Source organism: Oryzias latipes, chromosome 19 (genome assembly GCF_053564925.1).
Source record: "Oryzias latipes strain Hd-rR chromosome 19, Olatipes_Hd-rR_3.1".
In the NCBI taxonomy this organism is placed as follows: Eukaryota; Metazoa; Chordata; class Actinopteri; order Beloniformes; family Adrianichthyidae; genus Oryzias; species Oryzias latipes.
The window spans coordinates 24,511,026-24,538,925 of NC_136255.1; the positions used below are offsets into that span (position 1 = coordinate 24,511,026).

Consider the following 27,900-nt stretch of genomic DNA (forward strand, 5'->3'; position numbering starts at 1 on the left):
ACGCACACCCTGTGTGATCAGTCAAGTATCGGACTGGTATTTAAAGCTTTAGCGCTTTATAAGAAGCTGTGATCTTCCAAAAGTTGGGCCACACCGTCTGACAAAGTTGTCTAAAAATGGAAAAATAGAAAAAAAGAAAAATCCACCACTGTCGATGCTGAAACCAACAGATGCACTAACTGACACAGATTCATGAAATCCACAGTCGTCCTCCTCACTGCTGCAAACATTCCCTAAAGGTGAAGAAGGACAACCAGTTGTTCTCCAGCTTTTATTAAACCACTTCAACAATCTTATTATCCAAAGTTGTAAACATCAAATCAGTAAATAAACACATTTTTATCGATTACCTATATGTAAACATTTTCCAAAGGTATCATTCAGTTTGAAACATTTTTATTTCTGGATGAAACGAAGAACATCGGAGCTCCTGATTCAGACAGGAAGGGATGTCGTCCTCAGACAAACTCGTTTTCACAAACCATCAGCACTGAGGCACGTTTCAGGCGGGATCTTCTCTGTAGAGTCTGAGCAGGAGCTCTGCTGGCTCTCCAATCCGGAGCACATCAGGGGGAAGTAGATGTCATCCATGTTTGGCAGAACAAATACTTTCTGCAGGAAAGAGAGAAAAAAAATCTAGAACAGATAAGTTGTTCTGAAAAAAATAAAAATAAATCATCCTTGTCAGTACCTGGAACTCATCCTGGAGTTTCTTCTCAATAAACTCCGTCACGTGGCAGAACGTCACCTCTCGCTCCCCCAGTTTGGGACGCACATGGAGATCCAGCTTTGGTGGTACACAGAAGCTGTACCTGCAGACCAAACCTCAATGTTAATGCTGAGCTCCTCTCACAGGACTGCAGAGAGTGCATTTGTAAAACAGCTTGTGTGCATTTCTGATTATTGAGACTGAATTAACTCCATAGTTTCAGCTGACCTATTTCTATGTTTAGATTCTTAAAAAAGCTTCAAAAGCGTCTCATTGAATTAGAAAACAGTCGAGATTTTTGTGTTTTTTTGTTGGCGTTTTCATGTTTTTCTTTAGTTATGTAAAGCACTTTGAGGCGTTCTGTAGCAGGAAAAGGGCGATATAAACAAAGCTGAATTTGAATGTTTAGCTAAAAAAGAAATCAGGGACGCCATGCAGTTGGAAATCTGGCGGCCGTGGTGCAGAGGTCGAACGGTCAAACTCTGATCGGAAGATCGCGGGTTTGGTTCCCGCCACGTGTCGACGTGAATCCCACTTTGCTCTTGGTGGTTACAGGTTGGCGCCAGCAGAGCCGCCATCATTGCACGAATGTGTGTGCGTGACTGCAAAGCACTTTGGACCTTCTACGAAAACACACGCCCTCTACTATCTATTCATTATCCTAAAGTAAAGATGCTTTTTGATTCCAAATGTCATTTTTACTGCAGAGTAGTTCTGTCCCAGTTGCAAACACTTTGTTTGACAATGAAAAAAGGCAGAATTACATTAAAATCGTTGATTGTAAAACTTCTTTGAAAGTTTTTTTTCACCTATTTTATCAAAGCTGCTGGGATTGAGTGTCAAGAAAATTAAAAATAGTATAATAAAACTCAAGACACCATGAGACAAAGTAGAAATTATTTTAATAAGAGGCATAAAAAAGTTATTAGTGGAGGTCTTTGGTGAAACACACGTGATCTACGTATTTCATTTCTGGCGTTTGTCGATGTCCATTTTGCTGACAGGTCTTTACGTGAATTTGGTTTTGAGCTGTTCAGAATTTTTGGTCAGTTGACAATTTCGCAGTTTGTGCGTATTTTACGTAGTTTATACATAATTATCACCTAAATCTTACGTGATTTTTGCAAGATGCATTTACAAATTTGTGGCTTTCTGTCTAACGGACTTTTCACACATGTGCCACCGATGTATAAGTTTTAGGATTTAGGTTTTGTCCCTCTTTCTATTCAATTTGACTCCCTTAATGATGAGTTGGGTGCAGATTTCATGAAATTGTTGTCAGCACTACACACTCACACAAAAACACACACATCACTGAGTAGTATTTATGTTTGACGTATAGTTGCTAAAACTCAATCCTCTTATATCTTTAATCCGTCTTGAATAAGCTTCACTGACTGATCTGCACGTCCGCTCACTTTGAAGTGATTCCTGTGTGTTTGTGTGCTGGGACTTATTCTCCCAGCATGCCCTGCAGGATGGTCATGGATGCGTGTCCGTACCATATCCTGTCTGAAGGCGGCGGTGGGATGTTGACCACCAGTGTCCCCGACAGCTCCCGGACCTCCACGGTGAGCAGCAGGGGGGTGTTGGACATCTCCTCGAACTTCTTCTTGATGAACTCGTTCTCCGCCGCCTTCTGGAAGTACTTGGATTTAGCGATTTTGTCCACAAATCTTAAAATCTTCCTTCCAGTCTTTCCTCCTCCCGCCCTGTTGAAGACGATTAGAGGCGGATGTCACACGGATCCTGCGTTTGGCAGCAGATTGAGGGTTTAGATGTTGGAGTCTGGTAACGTCTAGATCCAAGTGAGGACCATCTGGGCTGATAGCTGGGGGTGCAGTTTAATTTTCTCCTTTTTTGAAAATGAGCAATCTAAAGACAGGCGAGGCAACACGTCATGCTGACAGCTTACTGCCGCTTTCAGGCTGGTTCCCCACTGAACGTAGGTAAGTCGGATCCTTCGGAGCATACTAACCCTTCACTGGCCGGAGTGGAGACTTTTTCACCTGCTGGACCCGGAGGCTCGGAGAGAAGCAGCTCCTCCTCATCAGATGAAGCAGCGCTGGAGGACTCTTCATCACTGTCTGCCAACACCTTGAGTATGGGCCTTGAGCTGGGTGGAGGTCGTACACACACAGAGCAGTTAAAGTCCCACTCCCACCATCTTTTCGTCTATTTTTAAATCGTTCCCAGTGTTTTTTTTTTTTAAAATCATGATTATTCCACGTTTAGCCTTAATCTGAACAATGGCTATTTTCTAGGACCACGTTTCAGCAGAGCGGCTGTAGTTCATTGAAAATACACCTCTGAGTTGTGGGCGGAGCAACCCTGCCCCCTTCCCCATCATCCACCTGTTTGCACGCTCTCCCACTAGCTTACAGCCCATCACAAGCCCAAGTTAACATTAGTGGTGCAACAAAAATGGGCGAGCAATTTTGCAGCTATCCAGCGGTACAGTTTAGATCCAGATTCCAGCTCAGACGAGGAAAACAAAGACGTTCATGGATCCTTTTGTCTGCAGGTGGATGCATCTTAACGGAGCTTGTGGCTTGCCGTAGTAGCTTCCACGTCACACCTACAAACTTTTTCTGACAGCATTTTTTTGTCTGCTCCTGATACACAACAATTTGAAAACAAAAAAAAACTCATAAATGTCATTTTTAACGTAGTTTTCCTGAAATATGCTTGGGTTGTCCTCCTTAGTCCTTAACACAAAACTAACATTTCAGGGAGATGTGATGACTTCGGAATCGTTTAAACTAGAAAACATTTAATTTTAGCAAAATCTGTAATGAAAAACGTTTTTTATTTACTTCTATAATACACAACATTTTTAAGCAGAAATGTGTGTCGTTTCAAGAGACAGGCTTGCTTCATTTAGGGAAACCAGACCGTTTTTATTTCTTATTTTTTAGGACATGTATTTTTAAAATATATCATTTTAATTACCAGAACAAATGAACTAAATATGAGTATTTGCAGCTAATTTCAGGATTTGTCTTAAAAAAGCAGAACATCTCAACTTCTTTTCAGTAATCTAACCAAAACTAATTCTACCATCTTCTACCTTTTTCCGGGGCGCTTTGGGGGATTGATGTGAGGGAAGAAGCTGGCTATAATCAAGATGAAAACGGAGAGATGACCTATGTTCTGAATGAACCATTTAACGTCACAGGGTTCATTAAAAACGGTAAAATGGCTCCTGCGTAGGACTCACCATGGGGTACCAGTCTCAGTGAAACAGTGAGCCAAGTCCCGGCCGGCCTCTTTTCCCAGCCTGGACAGGTTAAACTTGGTCTGCAGGGTCATCTGCAGGTTACCCGTGTAGACCAGCTGCAGTTCCACCCACAGGCCTGCAGGGGGAACCGCAAAGAGGTCAGCAGGAGACTGCAAAACTGCTTAGTGGGAGGATTAAGCAAGCTTTCACTCAGATGATCAGGCCTTGAAATTAAATTTATGAGAAATTACGGTGGATTATTACTCCCCCCTTCAGGAGGAGGAAAGGAGGGAGGACAAGAAATCACAACATCCTCACAATAGGGTTATCAAATGGGATCTTTACGAACCGCACACATGAAAACATGATCTGAAAAGGTTGAAAGCAAAGGCCTAATGACCGGCCTGTTCCATGAGATTACCATAGGATGATAGGTCTGATCTGAGGCTCAGCTGTAATAACATCACGTTAGCCGTGCACGTTTAAGCCGCGGCGTGCACTCACCTCTGTGGTTCACCTCTGGTCTGGACGCCGCAGAGACCTGCGGCACGGAGCAGCCCATGTCCATCTCAGTCAGGCTCAGCTCATTCATAAAGTAAGGCAGCTGGAGAAACAGCAAGTCGTGCTTATATGAGTTCTAATCAACGTTCGGCGTGACCCTCAACTCAAATTAAAAAAGCGCCCTCACTCGGATTTTGCTGAGCTTCTTCTGAATCTTGAGGGAGACGGCGTCGGCCCAGTGCTTCTCTTGCAGGAAATCCCAGAAAATGCGACCAATCAGAGCGTTGACCCATGCGGTTTGGCTCTTTTCAGGGAACTCTGTCAGATCACAGGTGCACTAAAGGGTAATAAAAGGACAAGTTAGAGACATTTAAAGCTTAAGGAGGTATTTTTCTTGCAGGAAATAGTTGTGTAACTCTAATTTGTCTGCCAGCAATACATACTTTCCCTCTGATGGTGGGGCTGGCCTCTACGCTGCTCGCCCCAGGACTGGAGAGGGGCGTTGAGTCTTCAGCAGCCAGGAGCCGAGCCATGTAGCTGGGGTAATCAAATGTAGAAAGGCCCCTGGAGGTTCCAGAGGGGGCTGAGGAGATGCACGGGGCCGGGGGTGTGGAAGGGGCGTCATGGTCACTGCTGCCCCCTCTGCTGGGGCTTCTGCTGTGCGGGAAAGGAACACTCTGTGTTGGGTCCCCTAAAGGATTGCAGAAAAAAAGTGGTCATATCATAAAGAAGAGAAAGCGGCGTATCATTTTAATTTCCCTGGGATGTTTTCTTAAAAAAATGGCAAAGAATAAATTGGAAAAAGCAATGATTAATTGATGAACCGATTTCCTAAAATCCAACAAGACTGATATAAAATCCTTCAAAATAAAATAAATCGATTATACCGATTTTGGAAAATACCATTTAGATTGAGGTACGGAAGGTCTGTTTTACAATAGCGACTATCACAATGGACAACACAAGTGTGTGTGTGTGTGTGGGGGGGGATTTCCCAAAGACATGTGACCGCGCATAATTGTTCTATTAATGTTCTATTTATAGGGGTGTCAAAACTTATTGCATTTATTGCAATTAATTAATTCCAGAGCATTTCTTAAAATTTAATTCATCTCATTTTTGTTCCTTTAAAATAAAATAATGTTTAGGCTTTTACTTGTCAGGCGTTAAACGCACTCTGATGTGAACATCGGTTGGCTGATGACTGAAAGAAGAAATGGCTAGTTGCAGAAAAAGGTGAAAAGTTGAGAAGGACATGCAAGTTTTGACTATTATGGGTGGAAAATGTGTGTTTCAAAAACACAAAAACCCAGTTGTGGGTGGAACCTCCGTTAGCAGCAAAGACGCTTGTAAAACTCTTTCATTTACATTTTTTAACTGAATTCTTGCATTTTGTTTTCAAATTAAAGTTGTTCTGTATACACGTGGACAAACAACAGTGGGCTGCACTTTAGGAAACTAAAATGTGAATGGATTTCACATTGATTCTTGTTTGTTTATTCACATTAATACTTGAGTATCTTGCAAGAAAGCCAAGGAATCTGCAAAACTTCACCTGCACTGTTCAGAACCAGGAATTTTTCTCTGAGTCACACTGGTGGAACTTTTGGCTAAAGATGTCCTGGATCCACTTTAGGCCAGAGAAACGGATCATTTAGAATGAACCAACATCGAATATGAATCAGATCGCAACCTCAAATTGTGATAAGAATTGTTAAAAACACCCCGTTTTTAGATCTCAAAGAGGATCTTCTGACCAGAACTTTCATTTTATTCATGTATTCATCTGATGTTGACCAGTAGTTTCATGTTTCTGTAGTTTGTGTGTCGGCATAATGTTAATAACAGGACAATTTTAACATTAAAAAAACAAGAAAGTTCTTCAAAGGTGTTTGTTGAACAGACGTTTTCTCAGAATCACCCTGATATTTTTAGAAGGTCCAACGAGATAAATACAAAAATGATCTTCCCTCAGCAGCACTCTGGAGTCAGGAATGTTTGAAATGTCACTTTAGCTTTGAAGTAGCGAAAAAAGATGGGGGGAAAAATGCAAATCTGCAAGAATTTTACACGGATTCTCGTAGATTTGGAGCTTTCTTTCCGCATACATGAGGCTAAATTCCCTCACGAGTTGCACATCGTCTGTCATGTTTCTGGAAATGTAAGCAACTGTTATTCAGGGAGTGTTCATTCCTTCAATGAGATTTAAATTTGCAGTGAAAAGCAACTTTCAAAAGCAACTGCAAGAGTGTCCTCTGTAGCTGAGAAATAAAAAGAGCCTTGTGTGCAGAGCTTTGGACCATCAGATCGTGAGTCCCCTGACAAATACTGGATTAGAAAAGCAAAAAAAACCAAATCTGGTGCGTGTAATCCATAATCCATACATATGTAGTACTTTTATATGGATGTCGTCCCTCCTCTTAGCTAATGCATTTCTAACATTTTTCCTACCCGACTGTGAAATGCATCTGCCAGGCTTCTTCTCATGCTCCGCCTCCATGGAGGCGAACAGGAAGTGGCGGAACCACTCCTCCTTCTCTCTTCCCGTGCGGCCAAACAGGTACAGAGCAGCTTGAGGGTCGCGGGTCGGTTTGGAGGAGCTTTGCTTCAGGTTCGGTGATTGTTCGGCCCCTTGCTCCTCGTCCAGGTTCTCCGTGGAGCCTCCTCTTTCCCCAGGCTGGGACCCCACAGCGAGCTGGATGCAGATGGGATATTTGGGGTTCCAAAGCCTCTTCCGAGCTAACACGGATGGCAGCAAAAAAACCTGAGGACAATGACAGAGTTAAATCCTAAAGCAGCACGTGTTGACTTCATCACATTAAAAATACATAATCTGAACATGTTTTATGCCAATTAACCTTTGATACAAACTGCTTCTCTCCCTTTTTGCATGAGCAGCTCCTTGTGCTTTGAGGCACTCGCCAAAAGGGCACCCTAAGATCCATGCTTTAATAATTCAATTGCATTTAGTAAAATAATTTCAAAGCGTATTTTAAACTCTAATGTGAAGGAGGTTAGAGGTTTCACTGCATCTGAAGGAGCTCTAAAGAATTTAACTTCTACATGCGTGGAATAAACTCCAACAAGAAGCCACAAAGGAAAGGTCAGACGTTCTTCTGCTGAGCACACATGCAGGAGAAGGAAAAATGCAGTCCGCTTTTTAGAATCCGGGACAAAATAAAAAAAATAAATTTCCTAAAGACCCTTAGGGAGTCGTCATACTTTGCTCTTTGCGAGCTGAAAGCAGCGTGACTTGACAAAGGTAGCGTCGTGGACTTTCTCATCATAGGCGGCCCTGCGGCTGATGTTGGCGCGTGGGTAGTCCAGACGGAGGCAGGAGCCCTCCAGGGTAGCAAAGACGGAGTGAGTCATGGCAGGATGGCAGGTTTCTGGGTCGTAATCATGGATTTCATTCATCCAGCCCTGAAAAAAAAAACCTTTTGATTTGAATAAAATCAAACATCAAGCATCTAATAAATAATTTTCCCCTTTAAGTTCCTTTCGGTTCCTTGGCAGAGTTATTTATTCCATCCTGCATTATTCTTAACAAAATAAAAATCAACTGTTGACCACGGGAAGTGGCCGCCATCTTGAATTTAAAAAACCAAAAACCTTTAATACCTTCAACAAACTCCTCCTTTCAATCTACCGTTTTCTAACTCCTCGGGAAGTCACTTGGAAGAGTTTGTAGATTTTGTGTGGCGAGCTCGTGGCGTTTCCCTGTTGCTCATTTTTACCAGAATATTCTGAAAATGTCACACATGAATCCCTGGCTTCAAGCTGAATATAACAGACCATATGAGCATCTTAGAAATGTGGGCGTGGTTGACAGAAAATCTCCGTTGCCAAGGAAATTTAATAAATGTACCGATTCTTCTAAAAATGACATCGACCTGTTCGTCACCCCCAGGCGACCAAATATTAAAATAGTTGCTATGGAGATCAAATCAACAGAAAAGCCACCATTATGAAAAACAGTGTTGCCCACCAGAGTGGGAGGGGCAGATGCAGAGAGTGAAGGGAGCCGGTGGCTAAGTAGAAAGGTGGGGCAGCTCGTAGCTTCAATTGATATTTTTTTAAACAAACATGATAAAGTCCCAGTAAAACATTTTAAGAAAGAGATGAAAGTTTCACGTTTGGTCCAAATATCTAAGAAAGCGATTGGTTCATTTCTGTCACACAGGAATCATTTAGGAGCAAGTAAACAAATGTGATTTAGGGTTCAACCAAAAGTCGTTTTGTAATCAAATGCAGCTCAGGTGTAAGGAGACGAGTGGAGCTCAATCACAGCTATTTAGGGAGGACTGATTTCTGCTTCCCTCCCCTCTAATATAACTCACAAAAACGTAAACAGATCAATAAAAAAAATCCACAAGATATCATATAAATGTTTTAAATCATTTGTCATTATTTTGTATTTACCAAATTTTGACAAATTAAGAATTTCTTTTGATATTTGGTTTGGTCAGCTATAGATAGGGCTTAAAATATTGTAAAAATGTGTATTTATTAGCATGCATATTGTCAATATGTCATGGAAACATGGATTACTGCAGTCTTGGTCTGCAGAAGCCTCTTTTTTTCCAGCAGTGACCTTCCATTTCCCACGACGGTCGTAAAAATAGATCAGTTTGGCCTTCAAACCAGTGAATTTTCTTTGTGAACTTATCTGGATTTTTATTGTGGTCATGTCTCCTGGGCTTTGGAGAGCTCAGGCCGCCGCTCTCACGTGTAAACAGCTTAGCGGCGGTCGTGGTTTTTACATTATGAGAGATGAGAAAAGCGATTTCCCCCTAAAGCAGCTCGACAATGTGGTTTTATTTTAGTTCATTTCATTCAAAGAAAAGTCATCTGATTCCACAACTCCGCCATAAAACAGCCCCATAAAAATTCCAACTCATATTTAGGCAAAATTCAGACTTAATTTCCCCCAAAATAATGAATAAAGTAAAGAAATGATACAGCAAAATTCAGGATAATACCCAACAAGTTAGTTTAAGTTTGCAGCTGGATGAGATTAAAATGAATGTTGGGCAAAAGTAATATCACACAATAAAAGTTTTTTGATGTTTCATTTCAAAAGTTAGTCTCTTTTTGTGCAATAATTAACACAAAAAAGCAGAAAAATATGACCTATTTTTAAACTGAATTTTTTTTAATGAAGAGATATTTCAGTGATAAAACTGAACAAATCTGCTGCTATCTTTTAAACTATTTCACAAGGTTTATTGATTTCAGACAGTGCAGGCCACTAATATTTTATATTTTGTCAATAAAGTTTTATTGCGTTAAATCACAAAACCACCATGAACAAAAAGTCTCATTTCTATTTTTTCCTTTTTTTGGGATTAATGTGGCTTCAAATGTCTGATTTTCCTGGTACTTTTGAAAATTTGTGCATATTTTGGACATTATGGCACTCGAGCAGTAAAATTATTTATCTATTGATCCATGGTAACGATTGATCAGTTTGTCACATTTTCTGTTCTGTGTCGATAAATGTTTTGGCTCAAATCCCTGAAAGTGTTTTTATGTCGATTCAACTCAAAATTTAAAAGAAAAATCTAAATTTTTCTTTATCAATTGCATTTAGAAATAGAAGTTGGGGTGTATTTGGTATTCCAGCCTGAAAGCTCTGCTGAAAGATGGACATCATGTGTTTTTGGATACATTTAGTTTGAAACTTTAACAGGTTTTTGACAATAAAGTAAAAACTCAACAACAATATGGAGTTCAGTTTGAAATTAAAAAAAGTCAGATAAGGAAAAACCTGTGACTGTTTGTGTGGTTTGTAAGTGAGCAAAGAGAAAGATGGAAAAAAGAATTCTGGCATTGTCCAATTTAAAAGGCCTCCTCAGAAATAACCAAACTAGAAATGTACTTTAACTCGGCTGAAATGGGTTTACATCAGCAGTTTCAGGTCATTTCAGCGACTGTTTTCTGTTCAGGTTAGACGTTTGGAGCAAAGCACAGCGCTGCCCCTGGTGAGATTTATAAAAAAAAATTTAAAAAGTGTCAACAGTAAAAAGTGCTGCAGCTGCTGAGGTACAGTAATTACCGCTCTGCCTCTAACGGAGCTTGACAGTTGGCCCTTAAAGGGAGCAACCGGCAACCAGACTTTGCCACTTCCATGGGGCAATTAGTGGAAAACACAAGCAGGAGAAGGAGCTGCATTTTGTCAGGCAGTTTGGCGGGGGGGGCAAGAAAAAAAGAGTTCAAGCAACGAGAAAATACCTCGCTTGTTAAGTCATTAGCGGTTTGGTTTCAGTTAACGTCCTGCATGACTACAAAACACCTGCATTTGTACCTCCCAAAGGAATTGATCACATTCAGCTCTGACCAGGTGACAGAAGGGAGACAGTGAGGGGCAAATGGTAGAAATCAATATCTGATCAAACGGACATTTTTCCTTCTCTGTGACTTGGTCTCTCACCTTCAGGACGTCAGGCTCAGAGCTGTCGAAGCAGCCTGTCAACGTCCGTTCTTCATACGGCGTCTCTTCTGGTTGGTGAGTCGACGCCGAGCAGTCAGAGCCGCAGGAGCCCATGCGAATGAGAAAAAGACCCAACAAGAAGCCCATCGCTAATCCCAGAGCCAACCCGGAGACGTATGGACTCAAAGGTAGGATGAAGTAGCCGTAGGAGAGCACGGCCACGCAGAACAAACTCATGCGCGGCAGAGGATTTGGGGGCTTAGGAAATGTCCTGGCTGGCGGTGAAGCCAAAACCTGGAGACCAGCTGAGCTCCTGGGCTTTCTCTGAGTCTGGATGGAGAACACCTGCATGTTGTCGCCGTCTGTACAGATTTCCAGATCCTCGTCTCTGTGATGTTGCCTGGGATGGTGTACAGGACAGACGCCGCGCTGACCTCTCGCCGCATGTCTCACGGAAGGCCACTCAAACACAGGCGGGACATCGGCGTCGGTTTTCCGAGCGTTTCTCACAGGAGACTCTGACAGGACCGTGTCCGTGCTGCCTTCCCGACCCAAACTCCGGCTGCTGTTCTGATGAGCCAGCTGGGGTTTGGTTTGATGCTTGGGGCTCCCGCCGATGTCCTCCCGCCTGATCTTACTAAACATGCTGCTCAGGGGTTCGTGCACGGCCTCCGAGAGCCTTCTCTTGGTGTCGTCCAGCTCCAGTTTGAAGAACCCCCCCTTCGGGCCGTCTCCACTGGGGGAGAGCGTGGTGGGAGTCGGAGGAGCCGTTCGAGAGTCGCCGTTGCTCCGGGTTTTGGTTTGGGTCAGCTGTTTCCACAGGTGAAGGTTGAGGCGGGAGTCCGATTTGGACTGCGACACCTCGGGTTCTGAGCGGGAAAGCTCAGTGGAGATGGACTTCACCAGGCTCAGGAAAGGCTTGGGTCTCAGGCTGGAGCCCTCTTTCAGCTCCAGCTCTGTGGAGAGGGACTTGACCAAGTTGGCTAGAGGCCGATGGGTGGGTGAGGAAGGGCCCGGGGAGAGGAAGCTGGGACTGGCGGCAGAAAAGTTCCCCAAGGAATCGGGCGACGAAGGTGAAAGTGGAACATGAAAGCTCTGGGACTTCAAACCTCCTACTTCTTCTTCTTCTGCAGAAAGCGTCCTCTCCTTGGACAGGGATATAGAGGGGTAGTCCTCATTGTGGTCGAGGGAGAAGATGAGCTCACTTTCATCCATGCTGTCCCACTGCCCCTCCGTCCCTGTCAGCTGGATCACGATCCCTCTCTGGACGTGTCGTTTTGTCCCTAGAGTGGCACCAGCGACGGCAGTGAAACCGCTACCTCCTCCGTCCCCGTCGTCACATCCTCCGTCCCCATTTTTCTCGTTCTCCGCCATTTCTTTACATCCCCGAACCGAGGCGGCCGCTGAAAGAGGAAAGAGCGGAGGATGCGGTCAGAGAGATTATGAAGCTGCAGAGCAGAACAAATAAAGATGTGCCATTTCAACAGAGAAAGGCAACTGCTGCCAACTGAGTCTGAACGTTGGGCCGCCATGTAGCTCAGCTTTGAAGTGCTCTGGAAGTCTAAATTAATCTGAAGACGGGGAAACTGAAGTGCGGCCAAGTCTGTCCCAGAGCCGCCGATCGACCCGCTGGGGAAGCTCTGGACGAAAAACAAAAACCTAAATAAACTGCAAACCATTTGATCCTCGCAAAGATTTCAAAGCTTGTTATTCGACGTTGAAGATATTACACCTTTCCAAAATCTTATCAAAAATGAAGCATTTTTGTCTCATTTAGAGCTAGGATGTCAAAATAAGGAAATTATGAGTTTAAATCCTTTTGCTTCAAACTCTTGGCAATGAAAACTTGATTTAAGGCTCCAAAAAGCTCTATTGTTCTGTAATTACTGGTTCAAATTCAGGAATGTTATTTTAGAGCCATACTTACTGAGATCTAAGTGTCTAATAAAAAAATCTCACTAAAACTTCTTGTCCAGTTTCCTGTTTTTAAAGATAATATAAAGTCCTTTTTTTAAGATAATATGAGACAAAACTAACAATCCAGTTACTTCTCTTTGAGCAGGAACGACTTGTTTTAAGGCAAGAAATTCTGAGGTAATTTGATCGTGAAAACATCTTATTTTAAGCAGTATCTCTAGCGAAACAAGTGTTTTGTTTTACTTTACATCTTGATTTTATGAAAACGGAATTGTAGACAAGTGGTCTTCTTTCAAGAAACTTGATTTAGGGAAACTATAATCTTAAATTTGACTCATAACAGCGTAGAAATGTGTTTGACAACAGCAGGAGAGAGAACAAACACACATTTACACGTAGCTTCTAAGACTAAATTTTCTTAAAATGTGAAATTCTACACTTACTTTAAGATGATTTTAGAATAGAATAGAATGCATACTTATAATTCGTCATTGTCACAATGAATTAAAAGTCCTATACATAAAAAGTGATGGTCTGGCAAAATGTTGGACTGTTCTACTTCTTAAAATAGGACATTTTGGGGAAAGATGTGTGTAAATATACCTACTTTGGAGATTCAAAACTCTATTTTTCCCTGCAAATAGGGGTGTTGGGGTAATATCATAGTTTGTGGTTGCCGTTCTTATTCATATTCGATGTTGGTTCATTTTGATGCAGTGATCCGATTCACTGACATAAAAAAGATCTAGAACATATTTAGCCAAAACTTCAACGAGTGTGACTTAGAGACAAATACCTGGTATTTATAACAGTGACGTTTCCAGATTCCTCGTGTTTCTTCAAGATAATCAATTGTTTATTAAATGTGTGTACAAACAAACCAGTAAACAAAAATCAATGTCAAATCCATTCACGTTTTGGTTTCATAAAGTTTTTTTTCCACATCAAAATAACCCAAAGGGGACATTAATAGAACTTTTTAGCACGCGGAATGGTCACACGTCAAAGTGTTTCCACAAGTTGAACTGTATTGATGGTTGATCGTTTTTTGCTGCATCACGTGTGTGTTGTCCGCTGTGATGTACTATATCGCAGTATTACTACTCATTTTTTCCTGTTAAGGGTCACAGGAATGCAGGAGCCTATCCGAGTTTCTGTCAGGTGAACACAGGACATTTCACCAGGCCATTGCAGGGCCATGCTTACTCAGATCTAAGTGTTTTTAGCTAATTTAAAGATTTATTTTGGCATATCACAGCTTATATTAAGAAATATTATCAGGATATATTTTACTAGTAGATTTTTTACTTGAAAAACATCTTGTTTTCAACATTTTTCAACTTGTTTTGAGTCTTTTTCACCGATTACATTCGTTTTTTGTCACGGTAGTCAAAATAAACTATGATTATGCTCATAAAAACTCAAAAATACAAACAATCTTCTTAAAAATAGCAAAAAAAAGCACATTATGGGGCTGTTTAACATTAAATGTGAAGTAATTCTATCTAACATCTACATTTTTTAGCTTATGTTACCTTTTTAAACGCTTGTGTGGAATTTTGTTTGTAGATTTTGAAATCTTATTATAAGATGTCTTCAGTAAAAATGACTTGCTGCATGGACTGATCCTTCTAGTAAAGATTTTCTTCCTAAGATTTGTGTTCTTTTCCTATTTTTAGGCTAAATACTGATGAAGTCAAAAAGAATGAATTGTGCTCCATGGAGGGTTTTATTGAAATAAAAAGATTATTTTGAATTCAAATGTTATGTGTTAACAGTTTAACGCAGCCTGATCTTCAGAGGATTCTCCCGTCGGCCGTGAAAAAGCCAAACTTCAGCGTTTTCCCTGGTTGCTGCTTCACAGAATAACTTACGTAACTCTCAGATGAACGGTGAGACGCTGTCGGCCGCTGCTTCAGTGAGGCTTTACTGCATCAGAAGGATCAACAGCCGTTTAAAAGTCAATCTTTTTTTTTTAGCATCACCGTCTCTGTCTTTTTAATTTCTGCTTCATTCCCACGTCAAACCCTCGTTTTCACGTAAATGTATTATGTGGCACAGTTTCAACCAGCAGATGGTAGACTCCAACTAATCTGATCTCACCCAAAAAAGGGTGGAGGGGCAGATAAACCTGACAAATGCACAGACGGCAGCCTGACTCAGACTTTGACAGGATGGGAAGAGGGAGTGAAAGCTTGAAGGTGCCAAATGCATATTAGACAGACTAAACTTCTATTAGGCTAATGCCCCCCCCTCCCTCCCCCCAAGCTGACTGTGGAGCTCGAACGGCACAAAAATGTGCTGACAGCTCAGCTGAATCAATGTAGAATGAAGCTCCAGGATCTTTTTTTTAACTTGTTTTTTTGTAAAATTATTACAAAACAATATGTCCGATAGTGAAAACATTAAAACGGTTTGATCCTAGTGATTGAAATCCAAGCGTATCTGGGATAAAATTGGAATATTTGTGCAAGTATTTTTTTACCAACTCATTTGTATTTGAACATAAATATAATAAAAGTTGTCTTTGTGCAGGAATCACCAGGTCTTTGGATGACCTATTGATAAAATACCCATATTTGGCAACTTCCTGGTGGTGTAAACACCTCCTTTGTGGGTGGAGATTCTTTCTTCTGACCATTTGTTAACACATTTTGCTTCATAAACTGTAAACTGCAGTTGTAGACCATCAATCAAAGGATTAAATGGCGATGGATGAAAGATTTGGTCATGTGACCCATTTGTTTGTACTGACTGTATCTGAGAGCTGGACCGAGCGAAAGTGACACCATCCATGGAAAAGGGTTTATTTCCGGCTTCAACCATAATGAAGTTAATTCAGCCACTTTTTTTCATGATACGGAAGGCATCCCTATTGAAAGCGATTTACACGGAATCTATCAATAAAATCTTTTGAACTTTGGATGTGGGGGTCAGCAGGCTCCACCTACTTTTATTGAGGCATCTGATTGGTCATTTTACAAAATAAGCTACAGAAAAAAATAATCAAGAAAATGAACATAACTAAATAAATAAATAAATAAAGAATGGTTATTCTGACCAATAGAATGACAGAGTTATACCATCTTATTTCTCAATAGAAGTCAATTGGATTTTGGCATCTTGGAGCCAGTAGGTACTTCCTGTTTGGAACGCCAAGGAGGAGGAGTCACTCAGTCATAAACAGTCAGTTGTATTTAACCATAAAACATTTCCTTTTTCATAAATGGACAACAAGGACAACAAAGCCTGACAGCTGTAGTTCTGATGGTTTGACACAAGTCAATCAAAAAATACTTTGCTCCTATTTATTTGAGGAATTCTAATTCATTAGTAAAATTCTGAATTTTGTGAACGATTCACTCCTCATAGAGACAGAAAAAAACGTTTTGAGCCTTTTAATATCATTTTTTCACAACAATAAAGTAGTTTGAGACATGGCATGATAAACTGCACCTGATTGCAATTAATTTCCTTTATAAATTAGCTTCAGCTTAAGAGTTAAAATCCTGTATCTGATAGAAGTTTTAAGAAAATTTATCATTGAACAGACAAATTTATGCAGACATTATATTATTACTATTCAATTAAAACACAATCAATGGAAATAAAACTGGATGACATTATGCATTCCCTTAAATCAAGGCTGGAGTTGTTTTTAATTATGAAAGGACTATTTTGGGATGAATTATATTATTTGTGTCATTAAATATATTTTACAATTTTTTTCACAATTATTTGCAAATCATAATTTTATTGTTTGTGTTTATACATGACATCCAGAGTAAGTTTTTGATAAAAACATCCTTGTGATGTAAACAAAATTTTAGGTTTGAACTTCATTATCTCCTATTTCTGTATTTTTAATAAAGCTAATACTGCAGCCTGTCTGGGCATAGAAATGACTGTCAACTGCGCACAGGTAACATCATAATCTGTGTTAATCTGTCTCTTGAGGGGGGAGCCCACCCATACGGCCGATTGTGCAGCAGTGAGCGCTGGTTTGTGTGGGTTTGAACAGCACCCTGTGATCAGGCACAAACAGCAACAATCTCAGCTTAACATTAATGCTGGGTTTACTGCAAAATCTGACAAATCACACCAGCGGATTATGAGCTAAACCAACATTTGGTGGGGTGTGTTTCCAATCTAGTTTATGACCATGAGCCGGTGCTCATTGTAGTTGTTAACTTCACAATCCCTCTGACTCACAGTCTTTGAAGATGACAGACAGAAGGCTGAAACATGGTTTATTCGAATCCTGCGTGTTTTTTTTAAATGAATCTGACAAAAAAAATTAACGTTTGGGGTTTTTCTTTGGATTTATTTCTGATGTTTTGACTCTGACAGGCAGCTCCGGACTCCCCTTTGGCTTTAGGATACAACAAACCATTACAAATGTCACTTTTCTTCCAAATTTCATGAGTTCCCTGACCAGATAATTGACAGAACGACGGGAATCTGTGCAACAGAACCGGCAGTGGATAAAGATGCAACTGAAATTGAGGTCAGCGCTTTCACTCCAATCCCCTTTCTGGACAATTTGCATCGCAAGACCAGTGTGACATGAGGACACCGCAGCAGGAGGAGTGGAAGTGGGAAGCGCTGCTGAGTTTATGCGCATTTGAAGTGCTTCTCTCTCTTTGCACAGGCGCACATATAATCTCCAGACGCGCTCGCAGCATCACTTTGGAATCAACACGCGCATCCGTGACGGTGTTTTGCAGATTATAACTAGTGCGTGCTCTGGTGGTCTTACCTGATAGATTACATGAGTCTAAACGCGCTGGTCGGCGCTTTCCGCGGCTCCATTTGTGCGCCAAACTTTCCTTTCCTGCGTCCCTTCTTCCCCTGTGTGACGCATCCGCGCGCACCGAGGCACGCCTCTCCCGAAGCGACTGCGCGCGTCCAGATGTGTCACGCGCTGCCGCCGCAAATCACAGACCACCGTGCGGATTACAGCGCACACGCGCGCGCACATTTTAATCCATCCCAGATGATTAGAGAGTCGCGCCGTCCTAGCAAGGCGCGCGCACCCACGCGAAAACGCGCTCGACAGCGCACGCGCCGGGCTGGGATAACTCCTGCTGCTGGGTCTGCTAGACTTTAATTAAACATCGCCTTTTTGAAGCAGATTAAACATAATTTCATAATTTGTGTTACTTTCACGGGATTATGGCAACACGTGAAGATATAATAAGGTATTTTTTTTTCTCAATATCCTTCTCTAACAAGATAAACATTCAAAATTTAAAATGTTTTCCCTTGTTATAAATAAAAAATCTGCTGTTAGAATTTTGGAAAGATTTCTTAAAACAAATGTGTATTGCTTTTATCTTCAAAGTACGTAAACAAATATGCTTATACTTTTTCCCCAATATGTCCTTTTTTTAAGCGCGGCAACACCCAGACTTTCCTTATAAATTAAAATAAGACTAGAATTACACTTTTTAATTTAAGTTGACCCAATTGCATGTCATTTATAAGTTATAAAAACTTGTTTCATTAGAAATATTTCTTAAAATAAGATGTTAAATGACTCAACAAGATATGTATTCTCCTAAAATAGGTTAATACATCTCACTGGAAAGTAACCAATGAGTTAGTTTAGTCTTTTATCATCAAAAAAGACATTTAAACTAGAAACTATATACTTTTGTGTCGTGTTTTGTGTTTGTGCACCGGTGGGATGATATAGATTGGCTTCCTCCCCTTTTCAAGCAACAAATTAAACTTTACATGACTTTAATTGCTAATGTATTAAATGAATCTGTATGCTATGTGTGTGCATCACAGCAAAAAAAAAACATCATTTTCTAATATATTTTGTTACTTTTTCTTTATTTTCTACTCAATATATGACATTACATCTGAACAGGGTTTCATATATCTGTGTTTTTTAATTCTGTATTGTATTGCTCTACAATTAATGCCTGAAATGCACCAATAAATCAAGACTGAATGAGTGAATAAGCTGTCTCCACTGTTTCCCTTCACTGTTTCTGACCTACATAACTGGAAGACCTACAAATGACAAACTGGGGAGAGTGGTTTGAGCTCCAACCAGCTGGATAAAACTAATGGATGTGGAAGAAATGAACTCAGCATCCCATTCAAACACTGCAAACAGATAGTAAAAAGACCATATTTTTCAAGAATATTTGTCCTACTTTCTGTGTTGTAAGAAAAATAAGCGTATCAAGAAATCTTTTCAATAATAAAATGTTTAAGAAAAGATGATTTCATGTATCTTATTTAGAGAAAAACTGACTTATTTTTTTCCAGCCTGAGTTTGCAGTACTATTTCAGTTCCAGTCTTATACACTGCAAAAAGTTGTAGCCTAAAAATATTTTCTTAAAAATAAAATCACAAGAAAGAAAATGTATTTGTCCATGCAGCAAGTCATTTGTACAACAAGAAATGTTATAATAAGACATCAAAATCTAATGATCCAGATCTGCCACACAGGTATTGAAATGGAAAAAATAAGCTAAAAAAGCTGTTAGACAGAATGACTTTAAAGGAAATGTTATACAACTTTAAATTAAATAATTAAAATTCAACCAATTTGTTTTCACCAATTCGAGATTTTCTGAGTCTTAATTCAAGTTTTTCGATGTTTAAAAGTTTGGAGAAAAAGAATCTGGACTCAATTTGATAATGATTTCTGTATTTGTAGATACTAAAGCTCTTTATGAGTCAAAAATATATATATTTATATAAATATATTGACTTTTCGGGTTTTGAGAAAAGCTTGCAAAGGTGTAGAGCAAAGAGAAGTTCAAGCAACTTCAAACCTGGTTAAACATCTTGAATTTCTAGAAAACAAGGTTTGAAATCTTTACAAATATCAAGTAGTTTACAGTGTAGAGAACCTGGACCAAGTTTTACTAATCTTCTGACCCACTGATGCTTTTTGGGACAAAGACTGGAAACAACACAAGTTTCTTCAGAAAATATGAATTTATTTTCAAGAAGTCTTTGTTGACTTGTTGTTGTTGTTTAACACCACAGCTAATCATCTCATTTTCTTTTCATCTTTTCTCTGACACTATCACTGCGTCTGTCTTCATCCGAACTTTCTACTTTGTTCTTCCTGTTTCGGTTTTGGTTCCTTGGTTTTATCTTCAGAAGATCCAATATCCTTTTCCCCTCAGATTTTTTAATTTTATCTTTCCTGCTCTTCCAGCGTGAAGCTCAGAATCCTCACCTCATCTCACTAAACCTCCGCCTGTCACGCTTTTCCTCCACCTGCAGTCTGCAGACATCACCACAGACTCGCACGTCTGTTCTTATTTGTCATCCCCTCCATCACCAGACCCTTCGACTTCTCGGTCATGCAATCCTAGTTAGGCACTTAGAGCAAAAAGAAATGTCTTTAAAAATCTGTAAAATCCACAGATTTAAGGAATGGGGTCAAACTCTATTGTTCTCTTCCTCCACTCATCCAAAAAAGGGAGTTAACGCTTTTAACTGAGACAGAATTCTGGGTCTGGGATGGCAGAGAATCCCTTAATATGAAAGGTTCTTTGACTATACAGCATTAAAATCCCTAATTTCAGTTCCATGCCATCTTTGAAATAAAACGCAGGAGTCAGGAATCACAAGTTTGATGTCGGGCAGGAATAATCCCGAAACAACTCCGTTGTAGTTATTGTTTTTTTAACGCACACAGCCAAACCTTCGACTTTTTCTCTGATAGCGATGATGATTCACATTAAAAAAAACGGCACCGTATTGTCATCCCTTCCTGCTCTGAAACCCTGCTGGTTTGTTCCTGCAAAGACTCACAGGTAAAGACGATTCAGGAGAACAGACAGAGCTCCACTTTGATTCACAACCGTCTATTTTTAGCTCGAGTCCCGTTTGAAAAAAGCTCCCTCGCTTTGATTTGAAAACGAGCTGCACAGGATAAGTTCAGCCATTTGTGGATTTGTTGTTCCCTAAAGACCCACTCCAATGAAAATTTCATTTTTGGTGTTTTTAACAAATGCTTGTGTGATTTTTCTGATGATGGAGGACATGTATAAAGAAAATGATTCTTAAAATTTAATTTCTGAGTATTTATTTAGTCAAATTGTTATGAATCAGCAGGAGACAACAAAATATCTTTAAAAAGTTTGTTTGTGACATAGAAAATACGCTGGGCGGGCCACAAGCTCCCTACTCTGCTCCATTCCAATGCATCCACTTGTGAGCAAACAAATCCATGAACGTCTTTGTTTTCCTCGTCTGAGCTGGAATCTGGATCTAAACTAGCTTCAATATTGCTCGCACTACTAATGTAAACAGATAGTTATTAGTTAAAGGTGTCAGGGCGGATAGAAGATAGGAAGATATTTAAACTCCTCCACCTGGGGCAGGAGCACTCCACCCACCCTGAGAGGGCAAACTACCTTTCTCCTGTCGAGAACCATGGCCTCGGACTTAGCGGTGCTGACCCGCATCCCAGCCGCTTCACTCTCGGATGCGAGCCGCCCCGATGCAAGCTGGAGGTCCTGGCCTGATGAACCCAACAGGACAACATCATCTGCAAAGACCAGAGAGGAGATCCTGTGCTCCCCAAACCAGAACCCATCCTGCCCCTGGCTGCACCTAGAAATTCTGTCCATAAAGACTATCAACAGAGCTGGTGATAAAGGGCAGCCTTGCTGTAGTCGAGGGTCCGGCTTATGGTCTGCTCTAAGCACGGTCATACAGAGACTGGACAGCCCTCAGTGAGGCTCCTCGGACCCCATACTACCAGAGCACCCTCCATAGGATACCACAGGGGACGTGGTCGAATGCCTTCTCCAAGTCCCCAAAACACAGGACGAGCAAACTCCCATGAATGCTCCAGCACTCTCAAGAGGGTGTAGAGTTGGTCCACTGTTCCACGACCAGGACGGAAACCGCACTGTTGTTCCTGGAACTATCGGACAGACTCTGCTCTCCAGTTCCCTGGCATAGACTTTCTCTGGGAGCCTGAGGAGTGTGATTCCTCTGTAGTTGGAACACATCCTCTGGCCCCCCTTCTTGAAAAGGGGAACCACCACCAAGGCCAACCAATAGTCCTTCTCCATGGCCTCCCCGAACTCCTCCCAGGACTGAGTTTTTGCCTCCACAACAGCCACGGCTGCAGCTAGCCTCCTCCACCAAGTTTGCGGGGTGCCGCCACACAAGGTACCAGAGGCCAACAGCAGCAGAGGGGGTGTTCTCCAACACCAGGCGGCTGAGATGGTTTTCATTCAAAGCACCTTCTCTGAGGCAAAAAACAGCAACAAAAATGCACGCAAACTAGAAACCAGTTTCTACCTTTTTGTGATCTAATAAAAAAAAGAATCTGTGATGATTTTTTCTGGTGTTTCACAGCAGTTAAATAAATGTCAGCATAAGCGGACCCCTCTCTAAAGGATGGGAATAAGAAGAAGCTCATTGTTGAAGAGCAGTCGTGTGTTCCTCTTCTTTCCCAATAAGCCTCCTCTGACCTCTCTGTCTTGGAAGTTTAACTCTAATTGCTGCTTTACATAAGAATGAAATCCAGGCAGGTTCGGCGAGGACTATTTTTAGAAACGTCTGCAGTCGAACATATTTCCGTGGCATATGGTCTTATGATAATTGCTATTACTTCAGTGCACGGGTTTTTGGAAATAAATGAGCAACGGGAGCCAACGGGCTTGTGTGTTCCCACGAGACACCATGGAGGGGTGCTGGTAACCCCCCATTACACTGCAGCACACGCTCCTACACATATCTCGCCATCTGTTGACACACAGTTGTTAAAAATAGCAGTCTAGCAGAAGCTTCCTGCGTGGCCGGGACACAGGCACAGCGGGTCCCTGTGCTGTCCTGCAGAACGCCTGAATGTCTTCACGTCTTTTTCACTGAACTTTTCCTGCAGTTCATGTCAGTTCCTCTTTGGATTTTACGTTGAAGGTCGTTTGTGTCTGACATTAGGGTGAGTTGCTGCGAACCGAACGCCCCAATGGAGCCCCAATTTGACCAGTTCATGCAGTTTCACCCCATCCATGGGACAAACGTCAGACTGGACCACACAGGAACTCAGGCTACGCGGGTGGAAAGCTTCGCCAACGGGGTTTGTTTCAGCAAAGCGCCCCTAAAGCCCGGGGAAATCTTTCTCATAGAGATTGAAGAGAAGGAGCTTGGCTGGTGCGGCCACCTTCGGATCGGTCTGACGGCCAGGGACCCTAAAAGCTTCGAGGTGGTGCCCGAGTACTCCATCCCAGATCTGACAGACCAGGGGGACAGCTGGGTGTTTGCAATCACTCGTAACCACAACAAAGTCATAGAGGAGGCTGACGTCCCAGAAAACCTAGATGGAGGCCTTGCAGGAGGTCACAGGCTGGGGCGGGGGGAGGCAGAAGACGAAGATCAGAGAAATGGAGACGGCCACAACTTGAAGACGAAAAGTTTTTTCACAGATACTCACCTTTACATCGAGAACGTTTGCATCCCCAAGGACAAGCTGGTTGGTCGCAGTCGGCCTGGACGCTTCAGCCACATCCTGGATGATCTTTATAAGACCAACGCTCTGCCCCCGACGGCCAGACGCAGCAGAATAGGAGTCCTGTATGTCCCAAAGGCCCGAGGTCTGGCTGACATGCACATCATAATCAACGGAGAGGACATGGGAGCCTCCGCAAAGGGGATACCAGCAACCAACCCGCTGCACGCCGTGGTGGACGTCTTTGCCGCCACAAAAAGTGTCCGCATCGTTCAAGTGGAGTACGGCTGTGAGTGTCATGTCTCGTTTTTTGGACTGTGTGATGTCATACAGCTTCCAGCTGAACGGCAGTGTTCACAGTCTAGAAGTAAAAGGGTTTTCCGGGTTGTGGGATTTTCCTGCATCTTTTCATCTTTTTTGTGGTAATATTGATTTGTTTGATGTTTGTAGTGGTTGTTGCATTTTGGCATTCTGTCCTTTTTTTGTTCCTTTACTTTTATCAAATTGTACCAGACTTGTCTTGTGTTTCTAAATAACTTTATTTTATTTTATTTATTTTAATGTATTTGTTGTCTTGTGTCTGTGATAGTTCCAGTAGGGTATTTCCTCTTTTTGTTCCTTTAATTGCTTCCTTTGTTACTGTAAATTACAGGTCCTACCACACTTCTTAGATAACTGTATTCTACATTATTTTAAGTATATCTATTTTATTATTACATTTCTTTTTAAATATGAAAACTACCTTTGTATTGTGTCACACTGCAAATTACATGTTGTAATGTCATGTGATATCATGAAGGAGTTTGTAATTCTAAGAATTCCTCTTTTGACATTTTTTAAATGCAGGTATCCTTAATGTTATTACTGAATTGACCACAACATATGCATATACATATTTTTGTTATTCTCTTTTTTTTTTCTTTCTTCCCAGTCTCATCACTGCAAACACTCTGCAGGAAGGCCATCCAGAACAACATTGTCCACAGGATGGCAATTGACTGGCTGGAGCTACCTGAGACACTAAAGCATCTCTGCAAATATGAATAAAGCATAAATAAATTAAAAAATAACTGTAAATGTCTCCAAATGTTCCTCGTAAATTCTACAAAGTGTTTCATTTAATAACTGCCAAAAGATACATCGCATCATCTGGACATATTCACTGTGTGATAGTGTCTAGAAGTTACGATTTATTTCAAGTTTTTAAAGGATTTGGAAAGAATTTACTCGCTTCGTTTGAATGCAGCACTAACAAAACATAATAAAATCTTTATTTATTTATGTATTTATTTATTTATTTATTTATTTATTCATTTATAACATCAACTCAGCAAGGGTTTCTGTCAAACAGTGACATCTAGCGGCAGTTTTAGTAACATCAGGTGGAGCTTTCTTTAAAAAAAAGAAAAAGCTAGTTCTCGCGAGAACTTGTATACAGGACGTTCCTACACCGATACTGATTAAGGTTTATTTTTTGCTCTTAGCTCATCCGGTAAAGCATTAAAAATGTCTTTTTGTAGATTTGTTGGTGGAGAAATTTACAAGGATCATTTTAAACCAGGTGAGGACGCTGTGATTGTCACGGGGTGATGATTTAGGCTCGATTTTTAGACAGGATTAGAGGCTAAAAATAAATGATAACCTTTCTAGATTTTTTACGCGTTTTCCGGTCTGGTGGAAAATTTGTTCATTTTCCCGTTTTTACAGAAACATTTTATGTACAGGTAATGCTAAAGTAATTTACTTAAGGTGAATTTATTTATTTATTTGCTTATTTATCTATTTATTTTACATTTTCGATAAATATTTGCGAAAATGTACATTTTAAATATAAATTCTTACATTAAAATAGTTAGTTTGATACTTTTTTATATAGTGTTTTTATGTTTATTACTTTATAAGCGTGTTTTGTATTTTTTTTTTTTTACAAAAAAATGTCAAATTAAGCTATAATGTGTGTGTTCTCATAAATAATAAGTCACATTTAGGATTACATGAGAAAAAACGAAAATAAAAATCTATAAAGATATTAATAACAAAAACTATATTTTTTAACTCTCATTATTCCAACATTGAACCAAAGTCCAGAGCAGCTGCAGAAAGCGGATTTGGTATTTGCTCCATGAAATATAAAGTTTTTATGCTAAACGAATGTGCTGTAGGTCAGACAGAGGAGTTCAAGGTGGAGGTGGGACTACACCAAGGATCAGCTTTGAGTCCTTTTTTGTTTGCTATGCTGATGGACAGGCTGACAGACGAGGTAAGACAGGAATCTCCCTGGACAATGATGTTTGCGGATGACATTGTAATTTGCAGTGAGAGTAGAGAGCAGGTGGAGGAACAGCTAGAGAGGTGGAGGTTTGCTCTGGAAAGAAGAGGCATGAAGGTCAGTCGTAGTAAGACAGAATACATGTGTCTGAACGAGAGGGATCAAGGTAGAAGCGTTAGGTTACAGGGGGCTGAGGTGAAGAAGGTGCAGGAGTTTAAGTACTTGGGGTCAACAGTTCAGTGTGATGGGGAGTGTGGAAAAGAGGTGAAGAGGCGAGTGCAGGCAGGTTGGAGCGGGTGGAGGAAAGTGTCAGGAGTGTTGTGTGACAGACGAGTGTCAGCAAGACTCAAAGGAAAGGTGTACAAGACAGTGGTGAGACCAGCTCTGCTCTATGGGTTAGAGACGGTAGCAGTGAGACAGAGACAAGAGGCTGAGATGGAGGTAGCGGAGATGAAGATGTTGAGGTTCTCCTTAGGAGTGACCAGGTTAGACAGGATAAGGAACGAATACATCAGAGGGACGGCTCATGTGGCCTGTGTTAGCGACAAAGTCAGAGAAGCCAGACTGAGATGGTTTGGACATGTTCAGAGGAGGGATAGTGGATATATTGGTAGAAGGATGTTGGAGATGGAGCTGCCTGGCAGGAGGGCAAGAGGACGGCCAAAGAGGAGATACATGGATGTCTTAACAGAGGACATGAAGTTGGCTAATGTTAGGGTAGAAGATGTTCATGATAGAGTGAGGTGGAGGACGATGATTCGCTGTGGCGACCCCTGATGGGAAAAGCCGAAAGAGAAAGAAGAAGATGCTAAACGAATCAGTTTTCTCTCCATATTGTCTGTTTTAATAACATGTTAATGTGATCCTCTGATATTTCCTGCAGGCATATATGTGTGCTCCAATTGCAACCATCCTCTGTTCTCCAGTCGGTCCAAGTTTGCCCACTCGTCTCCTTGGCCGGCCTTCACCGACACGCTCAGGGAGGACAGCGTCACCAAACTGATGGAGACTCTCACCGCCTTCAAGGTCTGCAGCCGTCTGGTCCGTTTCTCTGTCGGAGGTTTGGTGGTAAACCTAAAATCTGCTGTCTGGAACCTCGCAGGTCCTGTGTGGGAAGTGTGGCAGCGGACTGGGTCACGAGTTCGTCAATGACGGTCCGGTGGAGGGAAAGTCACGCTTTTGAATATTCAGCCACTCGCTAAAGTTCGTCCCCAATAAAGGTGGGATAGCATTTAGCTGTAAAACACTCCTAAACTCGTAAAATAATTTCATTTTCATGCTCGTTTGTTGAACATTTACGATCACGCTATCGCCTGCCGACATCTGTCAAGTTTGCTTAATAGTCCTGTTTAAGAAGAGGACTGAACTGGACTAAAACCTTTAGGATCTAACTTTAAGTTGCATTAAATCTGCATTTCTTTACCCTTTTTTCATGTGTTTATCGTCTGTTTCTTTCCCCCTTTTCTCCAGATAAAGACAAACAGTAAAGAGCGAGATGGAAGCATCCAGAACGTGTCCCAGTGAGGGGGACAGGTCAGCGGGTGACGTGGACGGGGGGAAAGGCCTGAGAAGGACGCCCTGACCACTGAAGAATCTTTGACCAGGAGGGAGCCCCTTCCCAAACTTTACATTCCATCCGCTCCTCATATTCATTCCTGTGAAGTTCTTTCATGAAGCATGATTTTCAAACAACTAATCATTCCTCCTTAGAGTGTGCTTTAATATTCTGAACAGGAAGTGGACACAAACAAACATTTGCACAAATAATATCTATGCACTAAAACCCAGAATCTGCACAGATTCTGGGTTTTTCATGTTTTTGTTGCTTATTTTCTTTGCATTGATCAGCTAAGACACAAAGATTTTATCTTGTACTTCTATGCTTTGATGCTTGTTTGAAAGAAAACTACAAATAAAACCAAATTCTCTGTCATTTGTCTTGAGTACTTGCAGTTTTCTATAGATGACAGCTACAGTATTTTAGGTTTTCATCCAGAACAGCTATTTAAAAATATTACATTTTTGCACAAAAAGTCCACGGGTTTAGCATTCGCCTCAACAGTGTCTGTATTTTTGCACCCACAGAGCAATAACACAACTGTTGTGATGTCAAAAACTATATCACAATTACTTGTAACTACAAAAAATAAGAATTTGTTTTTTTAATAAATTTGATTAAAAAGAGACCCATTGTGTGCTGATTGGTAAAACATTTGAATTAGAATTTAATATTTTAGTATTAAATTGATTTTTTTTAATTCAGTAGTTGTTTTTTTTCAATGTTAAGAGCAATTTACCTAAAAATATTAATTTAGCCATTTTACTTTATTTTAAATCGTCTCCAATGTTGACCTAATGTTGATTACTTACACCAGCAATCGACAAATAAATACAAATAGCTTAGAA

The 27,900-nt window shown here is 41.0% G+C and overlaps 4 protein-coding genes across 5 annotated transcripts in view; 3 read left to right on the plus strand and 1 right to left on the minus strand.

The window, feature by feature from the left end:
• The window catches only part of meiob (meiosis specific with OB-fold), a 187,976-nt gene that overhangs the window by 91,587 nt on the left and 68,489 nt on the right, over positions 1-27,900 (plus strand). The gene's annotated exons all lie outside the window — the stretch shown is intronic.
• Positions 258-17,834, minus strand: tex2l (testis expressed 2, like). The gene is made up of 12 exons (XM_011487869.4): positions 17,540-17,834; positions 10,864-12,266; positions 7,653-7,853; positions 6,882-7,194; positions 4,874-5,121; positions 4,618-4,767; positions 4,434-4,533; positions 3,930-4,065; positions 2,688-2,825; positions 2,212-2,421; positions 692-812; positions 258-612 (listed from the first exon to the last, which is right to left on the minus strand). Exons 2-12 carry the CDS (start codon positions 12,235-12,237, stop codon positions 475-477), a joined length of 3,129 nt encoding a protein of 1,042 aa, XP_011486171.1. The 5' UTR covers positions 12,238-12,266; positions 17,540-17,834; the 3' UTR covers positions 258-474.
• neurl2 (neuralized E3 ubiquitin protein ligase 2) lies at positions 22,554-24,295 on the plus strand. 2 transcript variants are annotated; one of them, XM_004080146.5, is made up of 2 exons: positions 22,554-23,514; positions 24,157-24,295. In XM_004080146.5, the coding sequence occupies exons 1-2, from the start codon at positions 22,746-22,748 to the stop codon at positions 24,270-24,272; spliced, it is 885 nt and encodes a 294-aa protein (XP_004080194.1). In that variant the 5' UTR covers positions 22,554-22,745; the 3' UTR covers positions 24,273-24,295. The 2 variants fall into 2 exon arrangements, with proteins under 2 accessions (XP_004080194.1, XP_011486170.1); XM_011487868.4 differs by having other exon boundaries at positions 22,554-23,501.
• LOC101172199 (methionine-R-sulfoxide reductase B1-A) lies at positions 24,642-27,427 on the plus strand. The gene is made up of 4 exons (XM_078937092.1): positions 24,642-24,786; positions 26,378-26,520; positions 26,597-26,714; positions 26,965-27,427. The coding sequence occupies exons 1-4, from the start codon at positions 24,732-24,734 to the stop codon at positions 26,979-26,981; spliced, it is 333 nt and encodes a 110-aa protein (XP_078793218.1). The 5' UTR covers positions 24,642-24,731; the 3' UTR covers positions 26,982-27,427.

Bases quoted from the DNA above. Each gene is read 5' to 3' on its own strand.
- neurl2 (XM_004080146.5), top strand. From the start codon at position 22,746: ATGGAGCCCCAATTTGACCAGTTCATGCAGTTTCACCCCATCCATGGG. The intron at 23,515-24,156 runs GTGAGTGTCATG...CTTTCTTCCCAG, and splicing joins CGTTCAAGTGGAGTACGGCT to TCTCATCACTGCAAACACTC.
- tex2l (XM_011487869.4), bottom strand. From the start codon at position 12,237: ATGGCGGAGAACGAGAAAAATGGGGACGGAGGATGTGACGACGGGGAC. The intron at 813-2,211 runs GTACGGACACGC...TTTGGTCTGCAG, and splicing joins CCGCCTTCAGACAGGATATG to GTACAGCTTCTGTGTACCAC. The intron at 613-691 runs GTACTGACAAGG...TCTTTCCTGCAG, and splicing joins AACTCCAGGATGAGTTCCAG to AAAGTATTTGTTCTGCCAAA.